The sequence below is a fragment of the Bombus bifarius genome, unplaced genomic scaffold, assembly GCF_011952205.1.
Source record: "Bombus bifarius isolate JDL3187 unplaced genomic scaffold, Bbif_JDL3187 scf7180000008003_frag, whole genome shotgun sequence".
NCBI classification, from domain to species: Eukaryota; Metazoa; Arthropoda; class Insecta; order Hymenoptera; family Apidae; genus Bombus; species Bombus bifarius.
The window spans coordinates 1-27890 of record NW_022884381.1 but is presented as its reverse complement, the minus strand read 5'-3'; the positions used below and the strand labels follow the sequence as shown (position 1 = coordinate 27890).

The window sequence follows — 27890 nt, the reverse complement described above, 5'->3', positions numbered from 1 at the left end:
GAATAAATTATTTGTTTCCGCTTCATAACTGTTTCTAAATTACAGTGCATTTAATCTTGAAATGCACAGTAACATTTTATACTTTTTACGTTCTAAGGAATTTTCAGGATCGGTTAAAAATTAAATTACAGTAATGGTAATACTCAATATTAATGTCAGACGTGGATACTTCACTGTTTTGTATAATAATTTGTTATCTTGGCATCGATCAAGGTATTTAATATACAAAGCGTACAGATTAATAAGAATTTTAATTAATCCTTCTTCTATAGTATTCACCGTTCTTTTCGAGCTCGTACCATTTCAAATAGACTTTCGAATAGATTTCAAAGATTTGTCTGTTCAAATAAAACGCGATCTTTCTTATTTCCCTATCAGTCGTCCCGATACTGTTCCGTTGTTTCCAACAGATTGCAGATTCGTTTAAAAAACATTTGTAACGAAAAACAAACCCACTCGCAGAAATGTTATTCAATATCGCATTTATAACTTTCATAGACATCCTCCTCTCATTGCTATCATTGTAAACAGATTGAAACTTCGTTTGCAAACACTCGCGATTAAAAAAAAAAAGAAGAATTAATCTTAAACAATTTTATCTTGTGTTCCATTTATAATTTTCATAATTGTCCTCCCGACGTTGTATCATTTTAAATGGCTTTTTTCTATCCATCTATGTTGCAGCGAGATCAACGGTCCTAATTACTAAATTGCACGATGTGTTCATACAAATTCACTTTTTATGAACGCGATGAAACGAAATGAAACCTAAGTAGAGATATGATTTCTCATCAAGTATAACGAGTTTTATACTTTGGACAGATTGCCTCGTTGTGAGAAGGTCTTAATCGTTTATAATTGCGATTAAGTAATTGCAATAAGTCATATTTTTAAGAAACGTTCTCACATGCTGTCACACACTCTAATTAGAAAAGGATCATGAAACATTCGGTTTATGATATTATTTGTTTGTAAATCTTCCTGCTTCCGGAAACTTTTTTAAATATGAAAATATTTATATACAAAATTAAATATTTTTTTCAATATCAACACTTCTTGCGTTTATGTTGTCCTAGTCAGAATTATATTATTTCGTGTTTCCTGTTGCTTTTTATATTATAGTCCTCCCGTTGGCCGCGGATTCGTTATCAAGCCTGAGGCCCTCGTCACTAGTGTCACTATCGACAATAAAGGTACCCCACCCGCGACCGGACGATGGAGAACTCCAACACGGAATCGCAATCTCCCGCGAGCCCTGCCCGGGAGGGCGCCTCGAGCTCGGACTCGGAATGTGACTCGAGCTCGGATTCGGATTCAGACTCGACATCAGAAGTGGCATCCGAACACACGTTGTCGGCACGGGATCGTAAGAGTATCGTGCGCGCACTAAAGCGGTCGCTAGGCAAGAAGAAGAGGAAGAAGAAAGGACACCGGGCAACCTGGGTATCGCTACCGCGCTTCAACCCCGAAGCCGCGGACGCAGATCCAGCCGCCTGTGCACAGCCGTCGGCCTGCTCATGAGGGACCACCGCCTGAAAAACAGCGCACTGTATTCTGCCCTAAACCGTGCCCTAGAGGGTCCGGCAGCGTATTGGCTTACGCAGATAATGAACGGCGACGAGCTCACCTGGCCAGATTTTAAGGAACAATTCGCCGCGCACTTCGGTGGCCAAGAAGTAGCAGCCGCGTCGCTAATCAAGGTAGCCGAGGAACTACCGCGGGACGGCGAAACACCAGGAGCGTACGGAAATGGTATCATCATCCTCCTCGGGTCGAAGTGGCGAAATTCAACCAGGGAAGAGGTACTCGCCGCCACCGCCCTCCATCTGCTGGGCTCGCGCGATGAACGTTTTAAACGACTAGCGCTCACGAGTGACATCACGTCGGTGAAACAATTCCAAAGAGAAATGAAGCCCTTCCTATACACGGAGTGGCCAACGCCCCCGCCGTGGAGGTCATTAGCGAGCTCCGGAAACAAACGAGGCAGGTCACCCGCCCCCTGGACCAGGTGTGGCCACTGCGGTATTTACAGACATCCGACATTCGAATGCCGCAAGAGGGCGAAGTGGTAACCGAAGGAGGACCCCCGACGCCCGGAGGAAAGCCGACCGGCTGCACCACCAAAAGCGTTGTGCTTTTGTTAGGGAAGTGATACATTTACACTGTACATGAGAGTGTGTGTGTAAGGGTTAGAGGGCGTCAAGGACTTAGTGGAGACAAAAGACTGTTGCCAGATGTTAGAAGAATCTAGAATAGTCGGTTGGCGACCAGCGTGCGTGCAAGACGTTCTTCAGAGTGGAATATAGATGTATAACTGTTGTGTGGGAAATATCGTCAATAATTTGTATTCCCAAATCCTCGAATTTCCTTAACATGGTAGCAGAGCGTGGTTACTAGTTTTGCAAGATATTTAGTGCGTGGTTACGATCTTGCGAGTGAGTTTTCAGTAAAGAAAAAAAAAAACTTTCAGAGGAAAAAATATACTTCGAGCACGTAGGAACGCTTGAGTAAGAAAAGAAAAAAAAGAAGAATCAATTAAAATGGGGAGATAGCAGCACAAGCACGCACACAGTCTGTTAATTACACGAGTTAATTGTAACATTTTTCTCGATAAGTTGACAGAGCAAGGAAAATGAGCGACGAACCTACCTACAAACTAATCTACTTCAATGCCCGTGGTCGTGCCGAACATATACGGTACATATTTGCATATACTGGCATCGAGTATACCGACGAGAGGATCCCCGAAGAACTCTGGCCTGAATACAAGGATTGTAAGCGTGAAGAATCGATTTTTACTTTCATCGTTCATCTCTCAGGTATCTACCATTTACTCAAACTTTTCTGTATATAAAACTTTCGTTTCACGTGCAGGCTAAACTTACTTAAAGTAAAATTTCATACGGAATAAAGTCGAACTTTTCATTAAGTTTTGCTTCCGTAATATCGTGTTTATCGAATACCAACTTAATTCACTTACGATTCTCGAATTTTTGTGTTGCAATCTTTATTGTTTTCAATGAATCGAAGCATTTCGAATATTTTGAGAAAACCGTAAATAGGTGACTTAAAATAGGAATACAAAAATACTTCTACGTTTCTCGTTAATTTAAAAACTTTTTAGGACTTGTCGGAAAAAAGGATAAAAAATTGAAATCAGTTCGGAAATGAACAAGAACATAGCTAAAAAGTCGAAAGAACAAAGCAGACATAAAATTCGATCTTCCGTTGCGACATTTCTATCGTAAATAGTATAATAAAAGTTTTACGCAGCATAGTCTTCGATATAATCTTATATGTCGCTTGCAGATAGAGAAACCAAAAATCAACGTAAGTCTGTAAATCAATCCTGTCGGTGTAAAACACAAAATTACGTTCGCAAGAGACATTCGATTTATATTCCTTGCATTTCAATTTTCATTACAAGAACCGTGTACATTTTCTAATATTTTTTCCGTGTCTGGTATTATGCGACGTGAATTTTTTATTCGCAGTTGTAAGTCCACTATCATTGCATAAGGTCTTCCCGCAAAACGATACTGATCGTTCCTCGTACATTCAGTACACCGCATCGGACAGATTCGTTCCTTTCCGTGAGAATTACAAATTTTATACTCGATCTTTTATCCTTGATTTTAAAAACTTTAGGTTCTTCTCAACAGTTAAAAACACGCGATACCCTGTCCATCGTAATCGTAAGAAAAGAAAAAAAGGAGAAAGAAGACATTTCTGTATTTCTTTACTAGGCCATGTTGATTAAAACCGAAATGATTTCGATTCATCTATTCACAAGAACGCAACGGCCTCGGAAGCTGTGTTTTGATTTCCTATCGATCGTTTCTCTCTACACAGTGTTCATATGAGCCATGTTTGTTCTTAGCAATGCCTTATAAAATGCGGCCTGTGCTGGAGATAGACGGGAAACCGGTAGCGCAGAGTAACGCTGTGGCGCGATACTTGGCGAAGAAGTACGATCTAATGGGAAGGAACGAATGGGATGCGATGATATGCGACGTGCTCGTCGATACTCTTGGAGATTTGAAGCAAGGTGAGTAACTGATGAGATGACTTTGCATTTGTCTCACCACAGAGACAGACGTTCAAGAATTCATTGTGAAAAGACGAGTACAAACAAGATACGTATGTCTTTCCGTTAAGCGAATGTTACAGTTTGTTTGCAAAAGTCAGTTTTTAGATTATAGAATCGTAGATAGAATTTAGAGGATAGAAACTTTTAGTAGTCACTTTTAGTTTAGTAAAGTCTTATCGACAATAAGCAGACTACGTTATGATACAACGATTCCAACTGAAGATTTCTATCGACATCACGAATTCGATGGCTTCCAAATTTTCTTCTCTGCAATCTCAGACGCTCAACTCGAAAGAATCTTTTAGATCCCCCGACAAACACTCGACTCAGGTTATCTATTATCGTAATCTTCCTACGGGATTTTTTTTAACTGCGTTGCGTTAACGAATAACGGGATAACATCACGTTTCTCTCAACGCCTTTCAACGTTCTACAACTTTTATTCTTTGCAAATCCCTGTCTCTATATGATAAACGCTGGTTATCCGCGGAATTTACGATTTCAATTTCTTTAACGAGATATTTATCATATTACACAAGTCCTGTAAATGTATTTGTAATTATATCGCCGAAGAATTGTATTTAATTAAGCTATGAAGTTGTGGAATCGTGAGAAGGATTATTTTTATAGAACTGTCTAATTTCCATTCGACATTGATTCAGGATACACATTACTCTTTTTTACATAATACCAGTTTTGTCATTTTTAATTAACAAATACCTCCAAAGGTTGAAGTTTCTAAAATTATCCATTAAATTCTGACAATAAAATTTCTGGATAGAAAATTGTTTTACCTACGAAGCATTATAAAAAGTAAGTTTAATAAAACTATACCTTGGATATTTCATATATTTTTTCATATTATACGCATTCGTTAAAATTTTACACTCCCAAACATCGTGCTATACTTGCACAAAAAAGCGCAGTCTAGTAATATCCCCCTCACTGCTCCTCGCATTTTCTTTCTAATCATCTCTCGTTCGCTTTTCCTGATATTATTCTCAGCGTAAGTTCAGAGTGACGGTTTTTAAACTCAGGAACGCGCGGCTGTTCGTTAAATGAAATATCAAACGTAAGAATTGCCGCAGTCTTAACGCGAGATAATTCATTTCGTGGCACAGAGCGCACGTCGTTGAATATTAATTCATATCTCATATAAGTTGCGAATAAAAAAAAGCAGATAAAAGAGGACAAAAATCCGATAATTACCGCGAATCTTTACGCAATTTCAAGAAATACAAAAGAAATTTGTTTGTAAGCATGCTACTAAGTATTATTAGAAGTACTGTACTTTCGATATTTTACATATTCTTGCATATTTTCTACATTTTTCTGTATTTTTGTATCCTTAAACTTTCCGTAAACGCGTAAACGTCTGCGCTCTGACAATGACAAGGAAGATTCTACTGATAAAAATAAAGCATCGAATTTCACCGAACTCTCAGAAATGTAATTCTCAGATCACATAAATTAAAAAGAAAGAACAAAAGAAAATACAAATATATATATATATACATACGTAGCCACAAATCAATTTGGATCACGACAGATAAAATAGGTAGCAATAATGTCTCCACGAACATTATCATAATTTATTGGAATTTACATAAAAGCCAAAGAATGCTATTGTTTCAATGACACGGCGTTTTGTCGAGTTAGATAAATATGAATTATGTGTTTGAACAAGTGTTCGGTCGTGTTTCACGCGACGAAAAAGGAAATCACAAGACAAGGTGTCGCCTCGTTGGAAGCAACAAATCGCAATACGAGGGTGGAAATTGGGTGACACCGGGAGGATTACGAGGGATGAGAAATCTGTCGAGAGCGTGAAAGGCTCGCGGTCACCGGGTTTCTCCAGTTCTGTCGCTTTTAACGCCGAGTTCTTCCGCTTCGAGGATAGAAGCTGCGAAATATCGAGGCCATTGTCCAAAGATTTTCAAGAATATCCGATGCAACGTCTTGAAATTTACGAGAGCAAGTCTGATAAATTCTTATCTCTGGTCCATTCGTGGCCAATTTTTTAATACCCTCGTAACTTGTAACGACAAATAAAAATATCGGTACAGGCCAATTTTTTTTTGGATAAAATCTTGTGTGAATTTACAAAAAATACGATTTAATTTTTTTCCCTTATTGTCTTTACACATTTGGAGTTTAAACGCGTTATAAGTACGTTCTTTTTTTTTAACATGAATACGTAGAATTCTTATTCTGAATAAATTATTTGTTTCCGCTTCATAACTGTTTCTAAATTACAGTGCATTTAATCTTGAAATGCACAGTAACATTTTATACTTTTTACGTTCTAAGGAATTTTCAGGATCGGTTAAAAATTAAATTACAGTAATGGTAATACTCAATATTAATGTCAGACGTGGATACTTCACTGTTTTGTATAATAATTTGTTATCTTGGCATCGATCAAGGTATTTAATATACAAAGCGTACAGATTAATAAGAATTTTAATTAATCCTTCTTCTATAGTATTCACCGTTCTTTTCGAGCTCGTACCATTTCAAATAGACTTTCGAATAGATTTCAAAGATTTGTCTGTTCAAATAAAACGCGATCTTTTTTATTTCCCTATCAGTCGTCCCGTTACTGTTCCATTGTTTCCAACAGATTGCAGATTCGTTTAAAAAACATTTGTAACGAAAAACAAACCCACTCGCAGAAATGTTATTCAATATCGCATTTATAACTTTCATAGACATCCTCCTCTCATTGCTATCATTGTAAACAGATTGAAACTTCGTTTGCAAACACTCGCGATTAAAAAAAAAAAGAAGAATTAATCTTAAACAATTTTATCTTGTGTTCCATTTATAATTTTCATAATTGTCTTCCCGACGTTGTATCATTTTAAATGGCTTTTTTCTATCCATCTATGTTGCAGCGAGATCAACGGTCCTAATTACTAAATTGCACGATGTGTTCATACAAATTCACTTTTTATGAACGCGATGAAACGAAATGAAACCTAAGTAGAGAGTTGTTTTCTCATCAAGTATAACGAGTTTTATACTTTGGATAGATTGCCTCGTTGTGAGAAGGTCTTAATCGTTTATAATTGCGATTAAGTAATTGCAATAATTCATATTTTTAAGAAACGTTCTCACATGCTGTCACACACTCTAATTAGAAAAGGATCATGAAACATTCGGTTTATGATATTATTTGTTTGTAAATCTTCCTGCTTCCTGAAACTTTTTTAAATATGAAAATATTTATATACAAAATTAAATATTTTTTTCAATATCAACACTTCTTGCGTTTATGTTGTCCTAGTCAGAATTATATTATTTCGTGTATCCTGTTGCTTTTTATATGATAGTCCTCTCGTTGGCCGCGGATTCGTTATCAAGCCTGAGGCCCTCGTCACTAGTGTCACTATCGACAATAAAGGTACCCCACCCGCGACCGGACGATGGAGAACTCCAACACGGAATCGCAATCGCCCGCGAGCCCTGCCCGGGAGGGCGCCTCGAGCTCGGACTCGGAATGTGACTCGAGCTCGGATTCGGATTCAGACTCGACATCAGAAGTGGCATCCGAACACACGTTGTCGACACGGGATCGTAAGAGTATCGTGCGCGCACTAAAGCGGTCGCTAGGGAAGAAGAAGAGGAAGAAGAAGAAGAAGAAGAAGAAAGGGCACCGGGCAACCTGGCTATCGCTACCGCGCTTCAACCCCGAAGCCGCGGACGCAGATACAGCCGCCTGTGCACAGCCGTCGGCCTGCTCATGAGGGACCACCGCCTGAAAAACAGCGCACTGTATTCTGCCCTAAACCGTGCCCTAGAGGGTCCGGCAGCGTATTGGCTTACGCAGATAATGAACGGCGACGAGCTCACCTGGCCAGATTTTAAGGAACAATTCGCCGCGCACTTCGTTGGCCAAGAAGTAGCAGCCGCGTCGCTAATCAAGGTAGCCGAGGAACTACCGCGGGACGGCGAAACACCAGGAGCGTACGGAAATCGTATCATCACCCTCCTGGGGTCGAAATGGCGAAATTCAACCAGGGAAGAGGTACTCGCCGCCACCGCCCTCCATCTGCTGGGCTCGCGCGATGAACGTTTTAAACGACTAGCGCTCACGAGTGACATCACGTCGGTGAAACAATTCCAAAGAGAAATGAAGCCCTTCCTATACACGGAGTGGCCAACGCCCCCGCCGTGGAGGTCATTAGCGAGCTCCGGAAACAAACGAGGCAGATCACCCGCCCACTGGACCAGGTGTGGCCACTGCGGTATTTACGGACATCCGACATTCGAATGCCGCAAGAGGGCGAAGTGGGAACCGAAGAAGGACCCCCGACGCCCGGAGGAAAGCCGACCGGCTGCACCACCAAAAGCGTTGTGCTTTCACTGCCACATGCCGGGACACATCGCGTCTCGCTGTCCATCGCGGCGAGAAGAAAAACATTGCCCCGAGGACGAGCGCCGGGTCGATGCCTGCGTGGTGGAAGCCCCGACGGGTAGACTAAGCCAGCAGGCCACACACGAGGACGTGTAAGTGTCAGGATGGCCGAGTCGGAGACGAAAGGACGCCGGGGCCCCTCTGGAACTTCAGGACAACACCCTAACCTTGCAACCTAGAGCCTAATATAGCCATAACGAAACAATCGCAAGTATCCAAACCGATAGCAATCGTACGTCGATCGGAGGATCGTGTGTACTGAGACACTCGACCGGAGTCTTGTTTCGGTGGCGTCGTTGTGATGACGAGCAGTCTTGCTAGAGAGCTGATCGGTGAAGGAAGTCGAGTGCCTTACGAGCAGGGAGTGGTGCACGTGTGAGTTAGAGCAAGGGAAGCTGTCCTCCCGTTGGTCACGGATTCGTTATCAAGCCTGAGGCCCTCGTCACTAGTGTAACTATCGACAATAAAGGTACTCCGCGCGCGACCGGACGATGGAGAACTTCAACGCAGAACCGCTACCTCCCGCGAGCCCTCCCCGGGAGGGCGCCTCGAGCTCGGACTCGGAGATTCAGACCCGACATATATATTATTATATATATTATATATACTATTATATCTATATAATATATGAATTTATATCTAAAAATATACGTACAAATATATCTATTTAAAAAAATAAAGTTGACCGTCATATATCGCCAATAATATCGCGTGCGTATAAAGAAACTAATTACATTTAATTCCTTTTTTACATTTATTTACTTTTTATTATTATTTTTTTCACAACTAATTACATTTAATTATTACATTTACATACATTTAACTATTATTACATACATTTACATACATTTAATTATTATTTTTTTCATAATTATATCTCGTTTGAAATATTTTTCGACATAATTAATTGTTTCAAAAACACATATTCCAGCCTTCTAAATGTTCAATGTCCACAGTCTGTTCATTACACGAGTTAATTGTATCATTTTTCTCGATAAGTTGACAGAGCAAGGAAAATGAGCGACGAACCTACCTACAAACTAATCTACTTCAATGCCCGTGGTCGTGCCGAACATATACGGTACATATTTGCACATACTGGCATCGAGTATACCGACGAGAGGATCCCCGAAGAACTCTGGCCTGAATACAAGGATTGTAAGCGTGAAGAATCGATTTTTACTTTCATCGTTCAACTCTCAGGTATCTACCATTTACTCAAACTTTTCTGTATATAAAACTTTCGTTTCACGTGCAGGCTAAACTTACTTAAAGTAAAATTTCATACGGAATAAAGTCGAACTTTTCATTAAGTTTTGCTTCCGTAATATCGTGTTTATCGAATACCAACTTAATTCACTTACGATTCTCGAATTTTTGTGATGCAATCTTTATTGTTTTCAATGAATCGAAGCATTTCGAATATTTTGAGAAAACCGTAAATAGGTGACTTAAAATAGGAATACAAAAATACTTCTACGTTTCTCGTTAATTTAAAAACTTTTTAGGACTTGTCGGGAAAAAAGGATAAAAAATTGAAATCAGTTCGGAAATGAACAAGAACATAGCTAAAAAGTCGAAAGAACAAAGCAGAAATAAAATTCGATCTTCCGTTGCGACATTTCTGTCGTAAATAGTATAATAAAAGTTTTACGCAGCATAGTCTTCGATGTAATCTTATATGTCGCTTGCAGATAGAGAAACCAAAAATCAACGTAAGTCTGTAAATCAGTCCTGTCGGTGTAAAACACAAAATTACGTTCGCAAGAGACATTCGATTTATATTCCTTGCATTTCTATTTTCATTACAAGAACCGTGTACATTTTCTAATATTTTTTCCGTGTCTGGTATTATGCGACGTGAATTTTTTATTCGCAGTTGTAAGTCCACTATCATTGCATAAGGTCTTCCCGCAAAACGATACTGATCGTTCCTCGTACATTCAGTACACCGCATGAGACAGATTCGTTCCTTTCCGTGAGAATTACAAATTTTATACTCGATCTTTTATCCTTGATTTTAAAAACTTTAGGTTCTTCCCAACAGTCAAAAACACGCGATACCCTGTCCATCGTAATCGTAAGAAAAGAAAAGAAGGAGAAAGAAGACATTTCTGTATTTCTTTACTAGGCCATGTTGATTAAAACCGAAATGATTTCGATTCATCTATTCACAAGAACGCAACGGCCTCGGAAGCTGTGTTGTGATTTCCTATCGATCGTTTCCCTCTACACAGTGTTCATATGAGCCATGTTTGTTCTTAGCAATGCCTTATAAAAAGCTGCCTGTGCTGGAGATAGGCGGGAAACCGGTAGCGCAGTAACGCTGTGGCGCGATACTTGGCGAGGAAGTACGATCTAATGGGAAAGAACGAATGGGATGCGATGATATGCGACGTGCTCGTCGATACTCTTGGAGATTTGAAGCAAGGTGAGTAACTGATGAGATGACTTTGCATTTGTCTCACCACAGAGACAGACGTTCAAGAATTCATTGTGAAAAGACGAGTACAAACAAGATACGTATGTCTTTCCGTTAAGCGAATGTTACAGTTTGTTTGCAAAAGTCAGTTTTTAGATTATAGAATCGTAGATAGAATTTAGAGGATAGAAACTTTTAGTAGTCACTTTTAGTTTAGTAAAGTCTTATCGACAATAAGCAGACTACGTTATGATACAACGATTCCAACTGAAGATTTCTATCGACATCACGAATTCGATGGCTTCCAAATTTTCTGCTCTGCAATCTCAGACGCTCAACTCGAAAGAATCTTTTAGATCCCCCGACAAACACTCGACTCAGGTTATCTATTATCGTAATCTTCCTACGGGATTTTTTTTAACTGCATTGCGTTAACGAATAACGGGATAACATCACGTTTCTCTCGACGCCTTTCAACGTTCTACACTTTTATTCTTTGCAAATCCCTGTTTCTATATGATAAACGCTGGTTATCCGCGGAATTTACGATTTCAATTTCTTTAACGAGATATTTATCATATTACACAATTCCTGTAAATGTATTCGTAATTATATCGCCGAAGAATTGTATTTAATTAAGCTATGAATTTGTGGAATCGTGAGAAGGATTATTTTTATAGAACTGTCTAATTTCCATTCGACATTGATTCAGGATACACATTACTCTTTTTTACATAATACCAGTTTTGTCATTTTTAATTAACAAATACCTCCAAAGGTTGAAGTTTCTAAAATTATCCATTAAATTCTGACAATAAAATAAAAATCCAAATTCTTCCTAAAAAGCTAGTGATCTTTATTTAAGAGTTCGATTTTTCACATTTTTCAAGGTAAATTAAAAAAATTGTTTAATAGAGGAGGTACAAAATAAATGTATACAAACCTTTTTTCAGACGACATGGGCGGACTTCGTGTTTGCAGCGGCCCTTGAAAATTTCGAGTATATGTTTGGGGCATCAGCTTTGGATAAATATCCAGCTCTTCGAGCATTGAAGAAAAGGATTCATAGAATACCGGCTATTTCTGATTGGCTGATAAGGCGCCCATACACAAACAGCTAAAAAGATAAAAACGTGTGGAAAAAAGATGACCAGTACACCAGTATATATATATGTAGTATCATGGAACAAAGGCCTAAGAGATATCGGGCGAACTATAAACAATGTCGCGAGAAAGTCGAAGCACCGACAGGCCCAACGATGTATCGTCGGTCTTTCGGTCGAATAGGTTACGCAAAAAAAGGCCTACGTGACTTTGACTACGAGCGGCTGCGGAGCACGTGCGTGGTGGGGCTAAGAAAAAGACAAAGGAACGATGAGTCATTCGAAAAACAGAGTGTGATTAAAAAAGCGGAGTGCGAGTTGAGCGAGGACAGAGTTTTGCGAGTGGCGTTGCCGAGAGAGTGTTCATCGCGTTTTGGTAAAAGTCGAGTCGCTATCTAGTTATTTAGTTGCGCTGTTTTCTGTACGTTTGGCGTGAATAGTTCAGGTTGAACAACAATCGTCTTTTTCTGTCTGATTGACATCTCTATTGTCCACTCCTTGTAAATACATTATATCACGATATTATATATTTTTGGGGGCTCGTCCGGGATTGGACAAGACAGAAAACGAAACGGTTTAACAGAGCTATTCGAGCTAGTTGTGAATTTACCCGTACGCGGTGCGGTAAAAGACGATATCGTTGACTGTTTAAGTTTCTGTAGTGTGAAAAATGGCAAACCTTGGGGACGAACGATTGTCGGGTGAAGAGGGTTCGACGCTGGAGGAGCTGAGGAGTAAGCTCGCGCGAATGAACCTCCCTATATCGGGTGCGAGGTCAGTGCTGATTGCAAGGCTGAATCGTGCGTGTAGGGCTGGACAATCGTATCCTAAGGGATCGACGGGCGGTGAAGAGCTAACCGGTCAACGAGATTTAGGAAACGTACAGAGAGCTGAGCGTGATTGTAACGAAGATGAAGATGTTGAGAAAATGAATACGAAGGAGTTGAAGGAGCGCCTCGCTAGTTTGGGTTTAAAAACGACGGGAAGAAAAGTAGAATTACGCGCACGGCTACAAGCGGCCATGGATGGTAACGACATATCGTCGGAAGAAGAAAGCGACGACGAAAGTGAGGATGAAGATGACAAGAAAAACGCAAGAGGATACAAGAGAGATACGCGAAGGGTGTATCAGGACCGTGATGAATATTGTCGAAGGGCATGTGTTGGTTCGACACTGAGTTTTAGAGACGTCGAAGATGCATTAGAGTCGTTTAGTGGCGACAAAGGTGAAAATGTCGAACGATGGTTCGAGTCGTTCGAGGAAGTCGCTGATACGTGCATGTGGTCGGATGGGTAGAAGGCAGTCTACGCCAGGAAGCTGCTGAAGGGATCAGCGAAAATATTTGCGAGCTTCGAGTGTCATGCCAGGACTTGGCATGAGTTGAAGAGGGGGCTAGTGAAAGAATTTTCGAGGAAAGTCAACAGTAGGCAAGTACATCAGAAACTTGAAGAAACAAAAAAGGAGAGTGATGAAGCATGTTTGGCTTACATGTACCGCATGCTCGAAATAGCCAGCCATGTGGACATAGAGGAGGAAGCAAAGGTGGAATACATTGTGGATGGAATAATAGACGACGAGAACAATAAGGCTATATTGTACGGTGCTACGTCAATCAAAGAGTTGAGGAAGAGGTTAGTGATGTACGAAGAGCAGAAGAGTCGCAGAGCAAAGTCGATTGTGAAGCCGGCTAAAACCCAGAAGAACGGGAAGCCCAGTCAATCTGTAGATGCAATGAAGAAAAGAAGATGCTTCATTTGCGGTAGTGAGGTCATCTAAGTGTTAAGTGTCCGGAGAGGGGAGAAGGTGTTAGGTGTTCCGAGTGCAGCGGATTTGGACATATTGCAGCGAGGTGTACGGCACGACCGAAAGAGACTTGCGTAGTGTCAAGATCCGAAAAGGGGAAGTATGTGAAGGAAGTAATCGCAGGAATTAAGCTTCTATTCTCTGAAATTACTCTCAAATCTCAGAGTCAACCCTTCAAATTCTCCACACTGGATCTTCGATTCTTAATATTTGTAATATCGTAGAATAGCTTTGATTGGAGATCGGCTGAAATTAGAAAACACCGTGTACGTCGTCTTTCGTGGTTTGTTTACATCCAAGAGCGCCTAGTAACAGTGACGCGAGAAAAGATAAGCAGCGTCAAAACAGAAGTACGGTTCCACATTTCAAGGAGTGGCAATCGAGAGGCCAGAGTATGTGAGCCGAAAAGTGTGCGTGTGTGTGTGTGTGAGAGGACGAGAGCAAGAGCGAGCACGACCGAGCAGGAGTGTATTGGCGAAGAACAGAGCTAATTGAGTCGTCGAAGAGTAGAGTCGTTAGAGGTTTCGAGTCGTCGAAGAGTAGAGTCGTGAGAATTGATAGAGTTGTTAGAGAGAGAGAGAGTGTGTGTGTTAGATTCGTTGTGACGAGAGTGATCAAATAACTGTAAAGTTATTTGATATAGATACGAGTATTGCATTTAGTTTCCGTTAAATAAATATCGTTCCCTGTCCAATTTATATTTGTATATTCAATTTAATATTAATAAATTGTAAGTAATCGGAAAAAAATTTCTATCCTTATCTTCCGATATTACATATTTGAAGCATAAATTAAAAATCGACACATTGACTACTTCAAAGAAATTAGCCCGAACGAGACATAACTCGTTCATCGTGGTTTTCACGCGAAGTAAATATGCGGTTTCTCAATCGTTGTGAGATTCCAACGACGTTAATTCTGTCGAAACGGCGACGCGCGACGACGATCGCACATTCTGTTGCTAGCGAGTGCTTGCAAATCGCGAAAGGTATTTCAAGGTGTAATTACATCCACATCCAATTGGATCGCACCTTCGTTCGGTTGCTAGGTCAACAACCTTCGATGTTATTCAAATAATGCAACGGCTGGGGCAGCCGGTAGCGAGTCGTAAAAGTTTCAATAAAACACGTTCCTGCTAGTGAACGTATGTTAAGACTTACACCGAGTTTTATTTCGCTACGCCGTTTACTAGTTCGAAACGATCGATTGCATAATAGTAGTTGTTTCTTTCATCTCGGAAACACGATCGTAAACGGTGACAACGATCCAGCTTATTCCTGATCGTGTTAATTTCCACGCAAACCTTGTAAACATTATACGTCGCGACGCTCTCGTTAACGCGTCATTCCCTCCAACTCGAAAGTCTTGCAACTTTGGTGATCCGTTTTCTGTGTAAAATTGGTTACGAGCATCAGGGGACTTATCGTCGTAATCGGTAAATTGTTTATTAAGGATCTACAGCTTTTAAGGATTTCTCTCTAGAGATTTAGAGATTAGAAGTTTCATTAACGCGTTATCGTGTCCCTAACTCGATCTTTTTTCGTGTAAATTGGTCACGAGACTTACGAGCTTCGTTGTAAATAGAAGATTAGTAATATTTCGTAGTTTCGTGATAGTATATAGACATTTTAGTGCTTAAACGCGCAATTTTTAGTTCGCTTTTCGCTCGCATCGGCGCTATGAAACGGATCAATATCTCAACACTTTCCTTTAGTTCTACGAATCATCTTTCGACCGGCTTTTCTTGGCCTACCGTTTCCTAACGCTGTCCTAATACTATCGTCTTGCTGAGATCCTTTTTCCGATTGTATCTTCTGCTTATTTTATTATAAATCCGAACTTTCATTCACGTCGTATGTTTTACAGCGTAAAATCCGCTAGAGCGTTCCAATAAATGTAACCAGTAGGTGCTCTAATACTCAAACGCACCTGTGCGTATCTCTGCATATTTGCTGAAAAAAAAGATGAATCTTACGTTACATTTTCAATATGCGTAATAAGCCGAAAATTTCTCTGATGCTAATCCTTCGTAACAAAAGGATGGCATCACTATATGCATGAAAATAGCATTTGGCAATCGTTAGAAACACAATACATGGATATATATGTAGTTGCCAAATTAACCTTCGCGGTGTTCAAAGTGAACGGCTAGAAACGATTGATTTTCGCTATACGCGCATGGTTCGATTGCACCATAATTCGTTATTAAGACGTTTCGAGAGAGGCAAAGGATGTGGTGTCGCAACGTGTTGCGCTCGCACAATGCTCCTTGGATAAAATTCCCGGAGCGCGTATTATCGCGTACGCCGTGCGAACGCGTTGAACCTTCGCGCAAACAATGAGAGCGTGAACGCGAAAAAATAGCGTTGAGCACGTAACATTCGGCCTGATATCGTTGATTGACCGCGAATCGTCAACATGCACGGGACAGTTTTACGTAAAGACATTCGATCCGTACAATTATGTTAAGACGTCGACCATAGAACGTACTACGTTGATGCAATTAAAATTTCAATGAAACAGGAGAACGCGCTAATAACTAGTCACCTCGTTGTTGACCATAACGTACAAATACTTTTGTTTAAGAGCTGCTCGTTAGTGTTTACCGCGTGCAGCGATTAAGTGACGAACAAATTACGTTCAAAGGGTATAGAGCTCGTTCTCGATTAAAATTCTCCTAACTTTCTAATGGTATTAGAAATTATAACTTGAACGTATGTACGCGACTGGCAATAAATATCAGGACAGCCGCGGATATTTAGTATAAATCGAATATGTGTTCCATTGTCCTTAATTTCTTTTATTATCGATTATTATTATTTAATATAATATTAATATTATTTAATATTTTAATATTAATATTATTTAATATTTTAATATTAATATTATTTAATATTTTAATATTAATATTATTTAATTTATTCTATTATTGATTCGTTCCATTCCGTTTACGTCATAATACGTAGCCTGCGGATTTTTACGCATATTTTTCAGAATATAAAGGAAGCGAAAGAAAAAACTAGAAGCTGGATAAAAAATTGTTTTACCTCGATTAAACGTTACAAAGCGTGCTACTTTCCGATGTTTTATATATTTCCATGTGTCACACGTGTACTTTGCAATTTTGCCCTTTCAGATTTCACAGAAATGCATAAAACTTCCGTGACCTAATTTTTTGGCACGTGCACGTGCTTCAAAATAAATTCGATGATATTAAATACCAGATTATAGGAACCAGAAATGAAGAGTTCTACAACGATGGAATGGGTAAATGATTGTCGATCAGACGAAAGACAATAGCAAACAACGATATAGCGATGATTAATTAATGGAAGATTTTTTCCTTTCAGTAAACAAAAATAGAACTTAACGAACTCAGTAATTGATAAATGATTACGTATAAGATAAGTACATTTTCCAACTGTGAGTCATAGTTAACGTTTAGTTTAGCCTAGGTAGGATCTTAGCTTTGGAGTAAATAAGTATAATAGTAGCAAAAAATCGATAGAATTGTTAAAAGGCTGTGACTAATCCTGGTCAACTGGTCAGTTATCTGAATCTATTGTTATTTTGCTAGTATACTTTTCGAATCATTTTCAGCTATTCTATGGGCAAGCATTCGTTTCTTTCGCGCAAGCCACGTATCATTCGCTCATTAACTCGTTTTTGAAAGCTTTTACCGGCGACTGAAAAACGTAACGTACACTTGCATAATGCGTTCGAAGTGTTCGTTCGTTCAATATTCATGTAAAGGTTAGGCGATACGCGTGATAAGTCGCGATGCTACGAGATGTGATTAGATGCGGATGTTAATGTCTTGTAAATACCTTTCCTCGACTATGATAATCATCGAACACTAAGAATTTCGCAAATCGATGCAATTAATCGGTGAACTTGTGGGAAGAAATTTCGATATCACGATAATGTTAACGATAGTATGTTAATTACGACTAGTACCGTTACTGTTACATTGTTTCATAATTAGTATTAGTTTAATATAGTCAACGACTCCTCCGCAAGCATCCGTGCAAGTGTTATTTATTATTATGCTCACCTTCTATTGGAAAGTTCTTGCCTTGCTCAGCAAGTCTTTTTGATTTTTTTCCTGTAGAACTTCCGCGTGTTACCGATTTTTATGCTATGTACGTGTTTGTAGGAGAACTTTTTTGAGCCGCGAAGTTTTCTTTCGACGATTCAACGATCGAAAATCAAAGAGAACCAATGTTCTCTCTTTCGATAAAGTATGTGATGATAGCCATTGCCAAAATTATTGATATATTTATCTGGTTGAAGACAATCTAGCAAATTATACAGCAAGCCTAATGAAATAATAATAATCTTTATCATTAAATTGCGCCATTATTTCATAATTTCATTGAAGGATAATAGAAATTCACGAAGCCTTCAAATTGGATTTCATATTATAATAATGTAAACATCGTTTGACGGTATTATCTGGTTGTGAATAGGGTTGATTTGATTCAGACAGCGCCAGTCATCATGACATCGACTTCCTATCTCGTTATGTAACATTCATCAGAATAACAGACGCAATTACCGTCACTGAATTATCTTAGTGACATTCGTTATTAATGAGTAAGTGTTTTCGACATACGTCGGAGGTCGCAAATCTTGGATCATCTTTCTTTATTATCTGTTTAGATCCAACCCGGTTCCTTCACAGAACTTCTTTCCCTTCAATTTACCTAATTTAATAATTCTTCAAAATTTTCTCATTTTCATTTCTCATTGCATTGTTTATTATATATTCTACAAACCTGTATGAACACAACGCAATAAATTGACACGATAAAAGCGTTGAGATAATAACCACGAGACAATACTCGACAATAATAATACGAGACAATAATAATCGAAAAGGCTGATGAAACAAAGGAATGAGTAATTTGTAAAGACAGGAAAACAGCAATTAACGTACATCCAGCTACAATTGAAAATAACTTTCTTCGCTTTAAATGAAATTCCAATCAAATACGTTTTATCAGACTCGACTAACAATCAATATTATTAGGTCAACAAATACTCGAGATTCCCAATGTTTTTTGTCGAGTTTCAAATAGAACGTTAATTACTCGCTTGTCGGAACGTCCATCGGCATCGAAGACCGTGAACCAATCTACGTTATCTTCTCCTTCGTTTCAGGCTGTCGCTGGCGATACCAGTCAACCGCGAAGGTTACTCGAGATGCAGCATGTACGATGTAAATTACACGGAAATTTTGCTAAATGGAAGCCACGTACCGGACCCATCGTGGCCAACGAAAGATTGCCAACAAGGATGGGAATTTAATTATACCACCGTCCCTTATGCGTCTGTGGCATCCGAGGTGACAGAAAATGTTCGACTTGTAATTTCCTGCTTTTTGAATATTTTATCTGTTCCTATCAATCAATCCCTTTATACTGTGTATGTCGTATTCGATTATTTGCATGATCTATTTCGATAAAAAATAAGCGTAGTGTACAATTTTTGGAAAGAAAGAAGAACGATGAAAAGGGTCGAATAAACGTTTGTGGAAAGATCGATAGTTCAGGAGTGGGAAAATTAACAATGTCGATTTCCACAGAGGAAAATTATAGTACGTAACAGAATTACTAGTACATATTGCAGTAATAATTAGTGCATGTAGTGAAATTACAGAGTACATTCTAAATTCAAGCGTTACATTGCCAAATAAAATACAATCTGAAAATGAAACTGAAAATGAAAATACCGGATTGAAAAGAAACTTTAATAAAACGTTATAACGAGCAACAGCGCGAACACACAGATTTGTTCGACATAAATTGCAAGACTTTTTGCTCCAGTGGATTTCCATGAACTTTGCGTCGCTCGTCAGGAGGAGAATTATTCATCGAGGGGTAGGAAGCATCCAGAAGAAGGACGCGAGAACGCGCAGGGTCTTAAGCTTCTCCTTCTTTTTTCCTCAAAGGGAAAGGAAAAAGGACAGAGGCGCGCTTCATTAGGAATTTCGAAACTTTGATCGAAAATTCGTTTAATCGAGGCGTTGAAATTGCTATAAGATTCCCGTGATGCTGATCGTGATCAGAAGTAAATCATTCGACTGTAGTTTTCTGTTGCAGCTGGGATGGGTTTGTCAGTATGATGCACTGCCAACCATAGCTCAAAGTATCTTCTTCATCGGCGCTATCTTCGGAGGATTAATTTTTGGATGGGTTGCTGATCAATATGGAAGAATACCAGCTTTGCTCGGAGCTAATTTAATGGGATTTCTCGCTAGGGTGGCTACTGCGTTCACGGGTAGCTTCTGGCAGTTCACTTTGTGTCGTTTTTTCGTTGGATTCGCCTTTGATAATTGCTTCACTATGATGTACATATTAGGTAACCGTTTTTCAATAATTTCTTTTTTGCCCTGGAATTGAGTTTGAAAGCCACACAGTGGCTACAAAAAGTACTTGTACGTATGTATCCTTATTTCCCAATGAAGCGTCTCTCTTCCTTTTTTTTAAATCAGTTTTTACGTTTCATTTTGATAGCATTAATTATTTATAAGCATGTATGAAAGTATTACAAATGATACGAAAGCTAATATTTTAATCAGTCTTATCTTAAGACTTAGTCTTAATTAATTGGTATATATATAAATGCTGTTCTAAATACGATGGTGTACAGTTACTTTTTGTAATTACTGTAAGCAGAAAGATCTCTAAGTTTAAATAACAAAGTAATCTCTACAACATACTGTAAAACTGTTGTTATGCTTGATTTACGACTGACGTTTCTACAAGTATATGAATTTTGCAACAGAACTCACGTTGCCATGCAACAATTTAAATGAAATTGAAAACCATTCAAAGTTACGAAGAAAGATGCTTAAATACATATGAATATACATGAGGTCATACATATTTATTTTTTAACTGCGGCGTTTATATCAAAGAGAGGGAGAGAGACAGAGAAAAATTAATTTTCCTGTTTTATAAGAATTTCATGCAAGATAAAAATATGAAACTTTAAGATATTTGGATTTATATATACCATTGAATATTTATAATATTTAAAGGTAGTTAGTTCGCAATCATTTTCTATACTAATATTTTCCCTCTATACTCGCGATCAATTATGTTTTCGCGATCAGTTATGTATTAATTTTGTTTTCTCTTTTAACGAGACAATATTCTGATTACAAAGGATTAGTTGTTCAAAATTGCTTTTCATTTCTGGACAACTATAGCATACCAGGGTTTTCATAAATTTTCACTTCCCAACGGAAAGCGAAGGTAACGAATGAATGGTTCTACAACGAACGCTTCCACAACTACAAATCTATGTATATATATGTAATATCGTGATGTAATATGTTTACAAAGAGTGGACAATAGAGATGTTAATCAGACAGAAAAGACGATTGTGGCTTAACTTGAACTATTCATACCAAACGTACAGAACACAGCGCAATCCACACTCTCTCGGCAACGCCACTCGCAACCTCCGTCTCCGCTCGACTCGCACTCGGCTCCTCCGCTCGCACTCTGTTTCTCGACTCGAACACTGTTTCTCGACTAACCCTCTCTGGCCGTTGTCGCATTCTGTTGCCCTTTTCCTAGGCCCACCGCACACGTGTTCTGCAGACGCTCGTGGCCAGGGTCACGTAGGTCATTTCCACGAAACTATACACTTGAAAAGACCGATGACACATTGATGGGCCCGACGGCGCCTCGGCTCTCGCGACACTGTTCATAGTTCGTCCGATATTTCCCAGGCCTTTCGTCCACGATACTACATATATACATACATACATGTATATGGTTTTAATTAAAATGAACATCTTCTTCTAGCAAACTTATTTAAAATTCGTAAAAATATCACATAATAATATAAAACAATCAAGTAACATTTTAAATATTCCATTGAAAATTCTAATAAATTGTTTAATATAAGATCGATATAATTCATGCTGAATTCATTGTCTGATATCCATAATACAGGCAATTTATAATACAAAATTTTATTATAACTCTACATGAAAAAATTTCAATTATAATACTGTAGAAATATATTTTCCAGTTATTGTTCTAATATCAATATACTGAAGAGAAAATCTAGACTAGTCTCTGTCTTGAAAGATATTTTATACCCTGAAAGTACAGCGTTAAGACCCTGATTGAAACTTTTGAAGAGACTCTGTTGAAACGTAAGAACGCTGATTGAAAGTTCATCAGACGAGTCATTGAAACGAGTTTTCTTGATCGAATAGCAAGTTTGTCCTGCAGACAGCATTCCAATTGTGAAAATCGAGACCAAAGAAACTCAGGTGACGTGCATTAACCCTGAATCGATGACTCAAGCCGAGGTTGGAAAAATTTACAATTTGTTCGACAAAACAAGGCCAAGTTGACGAGATTCGTGGCTGGTTCGTTAATGATTTGGCGTTCGAATTTTCTTATTTCTATTCTAATTATCAAGGTCGATTAAACGATTGATCACGAATATTCGACGGAAATATTGAGAGAGAAGGCTCGATCTGTACGAGTGTAAATCGTATTTTAATCAATGACTTGAGAAAGTGAGATATTGATTGAAACTAAGATAAGTGATACTAATTCGTTTCGAGCGCGTAACAAATTACATCATCGGATTCATTGATTTGCAAATAATTCTATATTCAGTTCCGTATTTATAATCGAGCGTAGCGAAGATAAAATGAAAGGGACGTGATTATCCGAGGGTCTCACAACTAGAGGAAAATCGATGGGAACGAGGAAATCCTTAATTGTAGAAACTGCGTAGAAAATACCGTGGAAAATATCATATATATTTTAATAGAAATATTTTTGTACTTTTTTTTAAACATTAAAACTTTAGAGCTTTAGAAGCTTTATGTATTAGTATACGTATTTATACAGACTTTGAAATTCATAACAAATTTCTCTAGATAGATGCGGATTTTTTGTATTGTTTCGTATGTATACTTGTGTCACTTTTCTTTCTAACGATATTTAGTTAAAAAGTTCGTCTATATCATTTATAATAGATTTTGTTTTTATTTATATTAATGTTAATTTTATATTAATAAAAATCACTGAAATTTTTAGTATCATCATTATTTAGTATCATCGAATTTCTTTCTTCTTTATGTTCCATATTATTATTAAAATTCTCTAATAAACATTCAAATATCCTATAGAATATTTCCATTATTTTTCACGTATTATTTGCAGTCATATTTTCCATATTTTATTATCGATAAAGTTTGAGTTGGTTCTTTAAATTCCTATTCAACATTCCAGCTAACCAGTCGATATCAATAACACGTGCCTTTCTTCCTGCCAGGATTTATAACTTATTCAAGCAGAACCTCACTCGACCAGCTCGTTGAAAGCGTAGAATTCGATCAACTTCATACAACTCACATACAAACTGCAGATAATGCTAACAGTGAGAGGAAAATATGAGACTGCAAAGCGTATAAACCTAGAAATATATAATTACGCTAAATAATTTTGTATCTTGTATATAGATTTTTAAATTTACTTAATTGAAACTCTGCATTATAATAACCGTATTTATAATTCTGACGTCATATTCGATATAATTATTTTTTTACGACTTTATTACGATCCTAATGAAATTCCAATATATTCATGAATATATAACAGAAACGTAATAATACTTTATTGTACTAATTATGATACCATCATATATAATAAATATAAATAAATAAAGAATGTCTATAAATGCTAAGATACTTTTACGAGCCAACAGGCGAGAAGGAAGAAACGAAAGAAAAGAAAGAAGAGAACGAACGTTAATCAGTTTCGAAACGTTAACAACGTCCTTGCGTTGGACGGTGCTTGCGTTTATCGATTGGTCGCATTGCGAGATATCGGTCAGATTATTATTATTAATACGATCGTCTGTAATTTATTTTTGCTAACTGTGCCGCACGGAATCTTCGTTTACAATAAATGAGTTGTCGCTTTTGATCGAACGGTAACACGATATGAAATTACAGGGTGACGGAAACAGCTGGGAGAAAAGCGAATACTTTTTCTGCGCGAATAATGTAATGTTAAAGGCAGTAAACCTTGAGAGGCGAAGTGATGAAACGAGTGGTCTCAGAGAAGCTTCTTTACGTCTTCTTCTCCTTTCTGTATCCTTTCTATGAGAATAATATCTCGTCTTCAGAAGAGATCTCCTCGCCCTATCTACGCGTTGTAAAGGCAATACAAACTGAATGATACATATATTTAAAAAACGATATTTTGTTGGTTTTATGAATATTGATTTTTATAACGTGAGGTTCTTCTACTCTTATTTTCTATTAAATTAATGATACATATATTTTAGAATGGCTGTCGCAATGGTGATGATGATGATGGTGATGATGATTTGCGAAAGAAGATGTTGAAAATTACAGACAGCATAAATAATATTTAGATTTCATGGAAGTTGATTTTTGTAATGCGAGGTTCTTCTATTCTTATTTTTCATTAAATTTCTATGTAGAAAATTATTAAACATTTGGATATAACTGGGAGATTATTTCCGTTCATGCGTACCGGAGTTACTCGATGGTCTCGTACCGAAGCTGATAACCAACCCAGATTTTCAGGAAAGCGATTAATAGCTTAAAATTTATTCGTGCGAGATAATAATCCAAAATGTAGTTAAAGTTTTTAAGCATTGTTTGTTAGGATTACGAGAAAATGATGAATTAACAGTTATGTATAGACACGTTATATATATGTAGGAGGTCCAGAGGGTATTGGGAAAATTTACGGCGAATTAAACAGGAAATTCCGAGATATCTGCTCAAAATATCTGATTTGTGGAATTATCCTATAGCTATTTTATTTAATAAAAATTAATTCAGGTAATTTTAGAGAATAGAAATATCTGAAACTCGTGATTTAAACGAACGTTCGTCATTTTGGTTTATTATGAATTATAAATTGGTTCATTATGAAGCATGAAAAGTAAAAATCAATGGTACAAAGTGATCTTAAATAAGGAAGCGAGTTCCATGGCAAACATGGTTCGAGCATCGCAATTATAATAAAGCAAAAAAAAAAAAAGAAACAACCACTGAGCGGTAATTATCAGGAAGCCACTAGTTACAACTAATTGAAGGTGATTCCGGATTAGAAGCAAGCCACTATTAAGTGGCTAACACGGTTGCTTCATTAAGAGCAATTACTCCCTATTTTACGGCAACTACAAATAGATGTTGTTCACTATGATATATTTCCACGTGTTTATCGCATCTTGTCCTGTTATGCGATAAAAGAGTTACAACCTTGCGTTTCTAATTTATTGGACGTATACGCACCAGACATTAATTTCGTCTACGTATTCGTGAAATTGCGAGATTCATTCATCGCGAAGGTCACTTCAATTGTTCAAGATAACTTCTCATCGTTTTAATCTGTTTTCTTGTACGAAAATAGAGTAATATTTACTTGTCATTGCACTGTGGATATATATCGATATGTTCGTTCAGGAAGTCAATTGTTTTCATCGAATTAGACTCGACTTTCCGTAGAGAATGTTCGTTTCGACATAAATATGTATCTCAGGCTTATCGATCTTTCAATATCTACCATCAATAGCTTAACAAGGTAACACACGCTCGTGTTTGAATTATGTAAATGATCCTTTGACTCTAACGATCCGTTTATTCACAGTTAATTTATGATATTGCTAGTTACGCGTGATTCTACCTTTTGTATCTTTAAAAAATACAGGGTGATTGGTAATTGGTGGTACAAGCGGAAAGGGGGTGATTCTACGCGAAAAAAGAAGTCGAAAATATAGAATAAAAATTTAAAAATTTAAAAATTTTAAAAATTTAAAAATTTAAAAATTTAAAAATTTAAAAATTTAAAAATTTTAAAAATTTTAAAAATTTTAAAAATAACGTCAATTGAGACAACGATCTACAGTGAGATCCGTTATAACGAGACGTGATAAAGTGCACGCGTACCGAGCGAAAATTCAAAGTCGATTTTCTCGAAAACAAAGCCTCAAACGAAAAATTTTTATTCTATATTTTCGACTTCTTTTTTCACGTAGAATCATCCCCTTTCCGCGTGTACCACCAGTTACTAACCACCCTGTATAATTCGTAAATAGAAACGTATTCTTGTCGATAAGTATCGAAACACTTACGGAAATTTAAATGGGCTTGAACAATCATCGGAAAATTATTAAAGTCCTTGTTATTAGATCTAAACACGATTTAATCGTAGAACTAAACACGTTTGTTAAATTAATCTATATATTGTATATCTACTTTTTATATATTTGTAACTCAAATTTTTCTTCTTCATATTGCGTTAAGTTGCCCCAAAAGTTTCTTTCGTTTTATATTATTTTATTGAATTACGTATGATCTATTTTGTCCCAATGAATATAATTCAATAAAATAATATAAAACAAAAAATAGTATGCGTCTATTATCTCCTTACGAGACGAAAGAAATTTCTGCGACAACCTAATATATTGTTCCATTCTTTATTCACAGAATATTTCTTTCACAGATGATTCTTCTAAATATTATGTTTTTTATTCCAGTATTAGAATACGTTGGACCAAAGTGGATGACATTCGTGGCGAATATGTCGATCGCAATATTCTTCACATTTGCAACTTGCATTCTACCCTGGATCGCCTATTATTTGGCCGACTGGAGGATGACCTGTATTGTCACCTCAGTTCCTCTTGTTCTAGCCGTAGGTACGCCATGGTTGATACCGGAAAGCGCTCGATGGCTGGTCAGTCAAGGTCAGATAGAGAGGGCCATTAAAATCCTTGGTAAATTCGAGCGAATCAACGGCACCAAGGTGCCCGATGACATCTATAGACGATTCCGGGTAAATAAACCGATTACCGCAATCTTTTCCGTATTTTCTACTTTTATGATCTTTCCTGCTTTATGTGCGTTCTATAAATACCAATTTATATGCCTTTAAGCATATCATATAATCATTTTCTTTGAATAGAAGTCTAATTGGGTCTTTTACGTAATGAAAATTTGTTTACAACCTAGTAATTTTATATCTTATTCATCACCTAAATTGCCAGCGATAAATTGCTGTCAATTTCTGTTATTGTCTGTTATTGTCTATTTCTGTAATGTTATTTATTGAATTTGTATATTGTTTTTATCTTTGAAAATTTTTATACAAATAGATTAAACATTTGGAAACTGCTCAGTCTATGAATAGATCATGGCAATATTAACATTAATGTACGATATAAGGAGATAATCGACTTTCAGAGGTTTGATGTTTTATAAAGTAAAATGAAAAAATTTGCGAACGTCCAAGTAAACTATTTCGAAAGGATCGTCTCATACAAATATAACATAAACTTTCTTCCGGATTTTATCGTAATCTTTGTACACATAACAGATTCACATAAATTTGTAAGAAAAACAGACAAACGACATTAACTAGTTAAAAATTTGCTAATAACAGGAAACCTGTGCCAGAATCTGCAAAGAGGAGGAAGCAGACAAAACGTACTCCGTGTTGGATCTATTTAGAACGCCACGACTACGGAATATCACGATTCTATTTATTGTTATTTGGTTCGTATCGCTATTAAACAGATATCAAATAGATTGACGTAAAATCGGAATTGTATCTTGTAAAAATCTCACGAACAGTTTTATATCTTTTGTCTAAAAATACTTCATTTCTGAAGCAAGGAATTTGCTTCTCACATGAAATATGATAGCGTGCTTTTCTTTATCATATGAAATTGTTTTACGAAATATAGGATGGCGATTTCTTTGGTGTTCGATGGTCACGTACGAAACGTCGATAATTTAGGCCTGGACGTGTTTGTTACGTTCACGATTGCTGCAGCAACCGAGCTGCCTGCTGACATGTTCCTCACGCTCGTTCTTGATCGATGGGGCAGAAGATGGCTGGCGTGTGGTTCCCTCGTTATTTCTGGTATCTTCAGCATCTGGGCTTCTGCCGTTTCCAATAGTTCGTACATTTCGTTTTTATATATTCACCCTTCTATATTACTGATCAATCTTCTAAATAACCTAAGTC

General features: G+C 37.5%; 2 protein-coding genes and 1 long non-coding RNA gene across 4 annotated transcripts; all 3 read left to right on the top strand.

The window, feature by feature from the left end:
- Positions 1–1150: 1150 nt before the first annotated feature.
- Positions 1151–2211, top strand: LOC117206299. 2 transcript variants are annotated; one of them, XM_033445518.1, is made up of 2 exons: positions 1151–1302; positions 1507–2211. In XM_033445518.1, exon 2 carries the CDS (start codon positions 1518–1520, stop codon positions 2070–2072), a length of 555 nt encoding a protein of 184 aa, XP_033301409.1. In that variant the 5' UTR covers positions 1151–1302; positions 1507–1517; the 3' UTR covers positions 2073–2211. The 2 variants fall into 2 exon arrangements, with proteins under 2 accessions (XP_033301409.1, XP_033301410.1); XM_033445519.1 differs by having other exon boundaries at positions 1151–1306; positions 1511–2211.
- Positions 2212–10835: 8624 nt separating this feature from the next.
- Positions 10836–12190, top strand: LOC117206301. Its single transcript, XR_004487380.1, has 2 exons — positions 10836–10941; positions 11886–12190. It is a non-coding gene; the product is annotated as an uncharacterized LOC117206301 (long non-coding RNA).
- A 2965-nt stretch (positions 12191–15155) lies between these two features.
- Positions 15156–27877, top strand: LOC117206302 (organic cation transporter protein-like; the record flags this gene model as incomplete). The annotated part of the gene is made up of 6 exons (XM_033445520.1): positions 15156–15274; positions 19003–19186; positions 19944–20202; positions 26398–26696; positions 27303–27415; positions 27607–27877. Coding segments are annotated over 6 exons (1245 nt in total), but the record flags the coding sequence as incomplete, so codon positions are not given.
- Between the last annotated feature and the right edge of the window lie 13 nt (positions 27878–27890).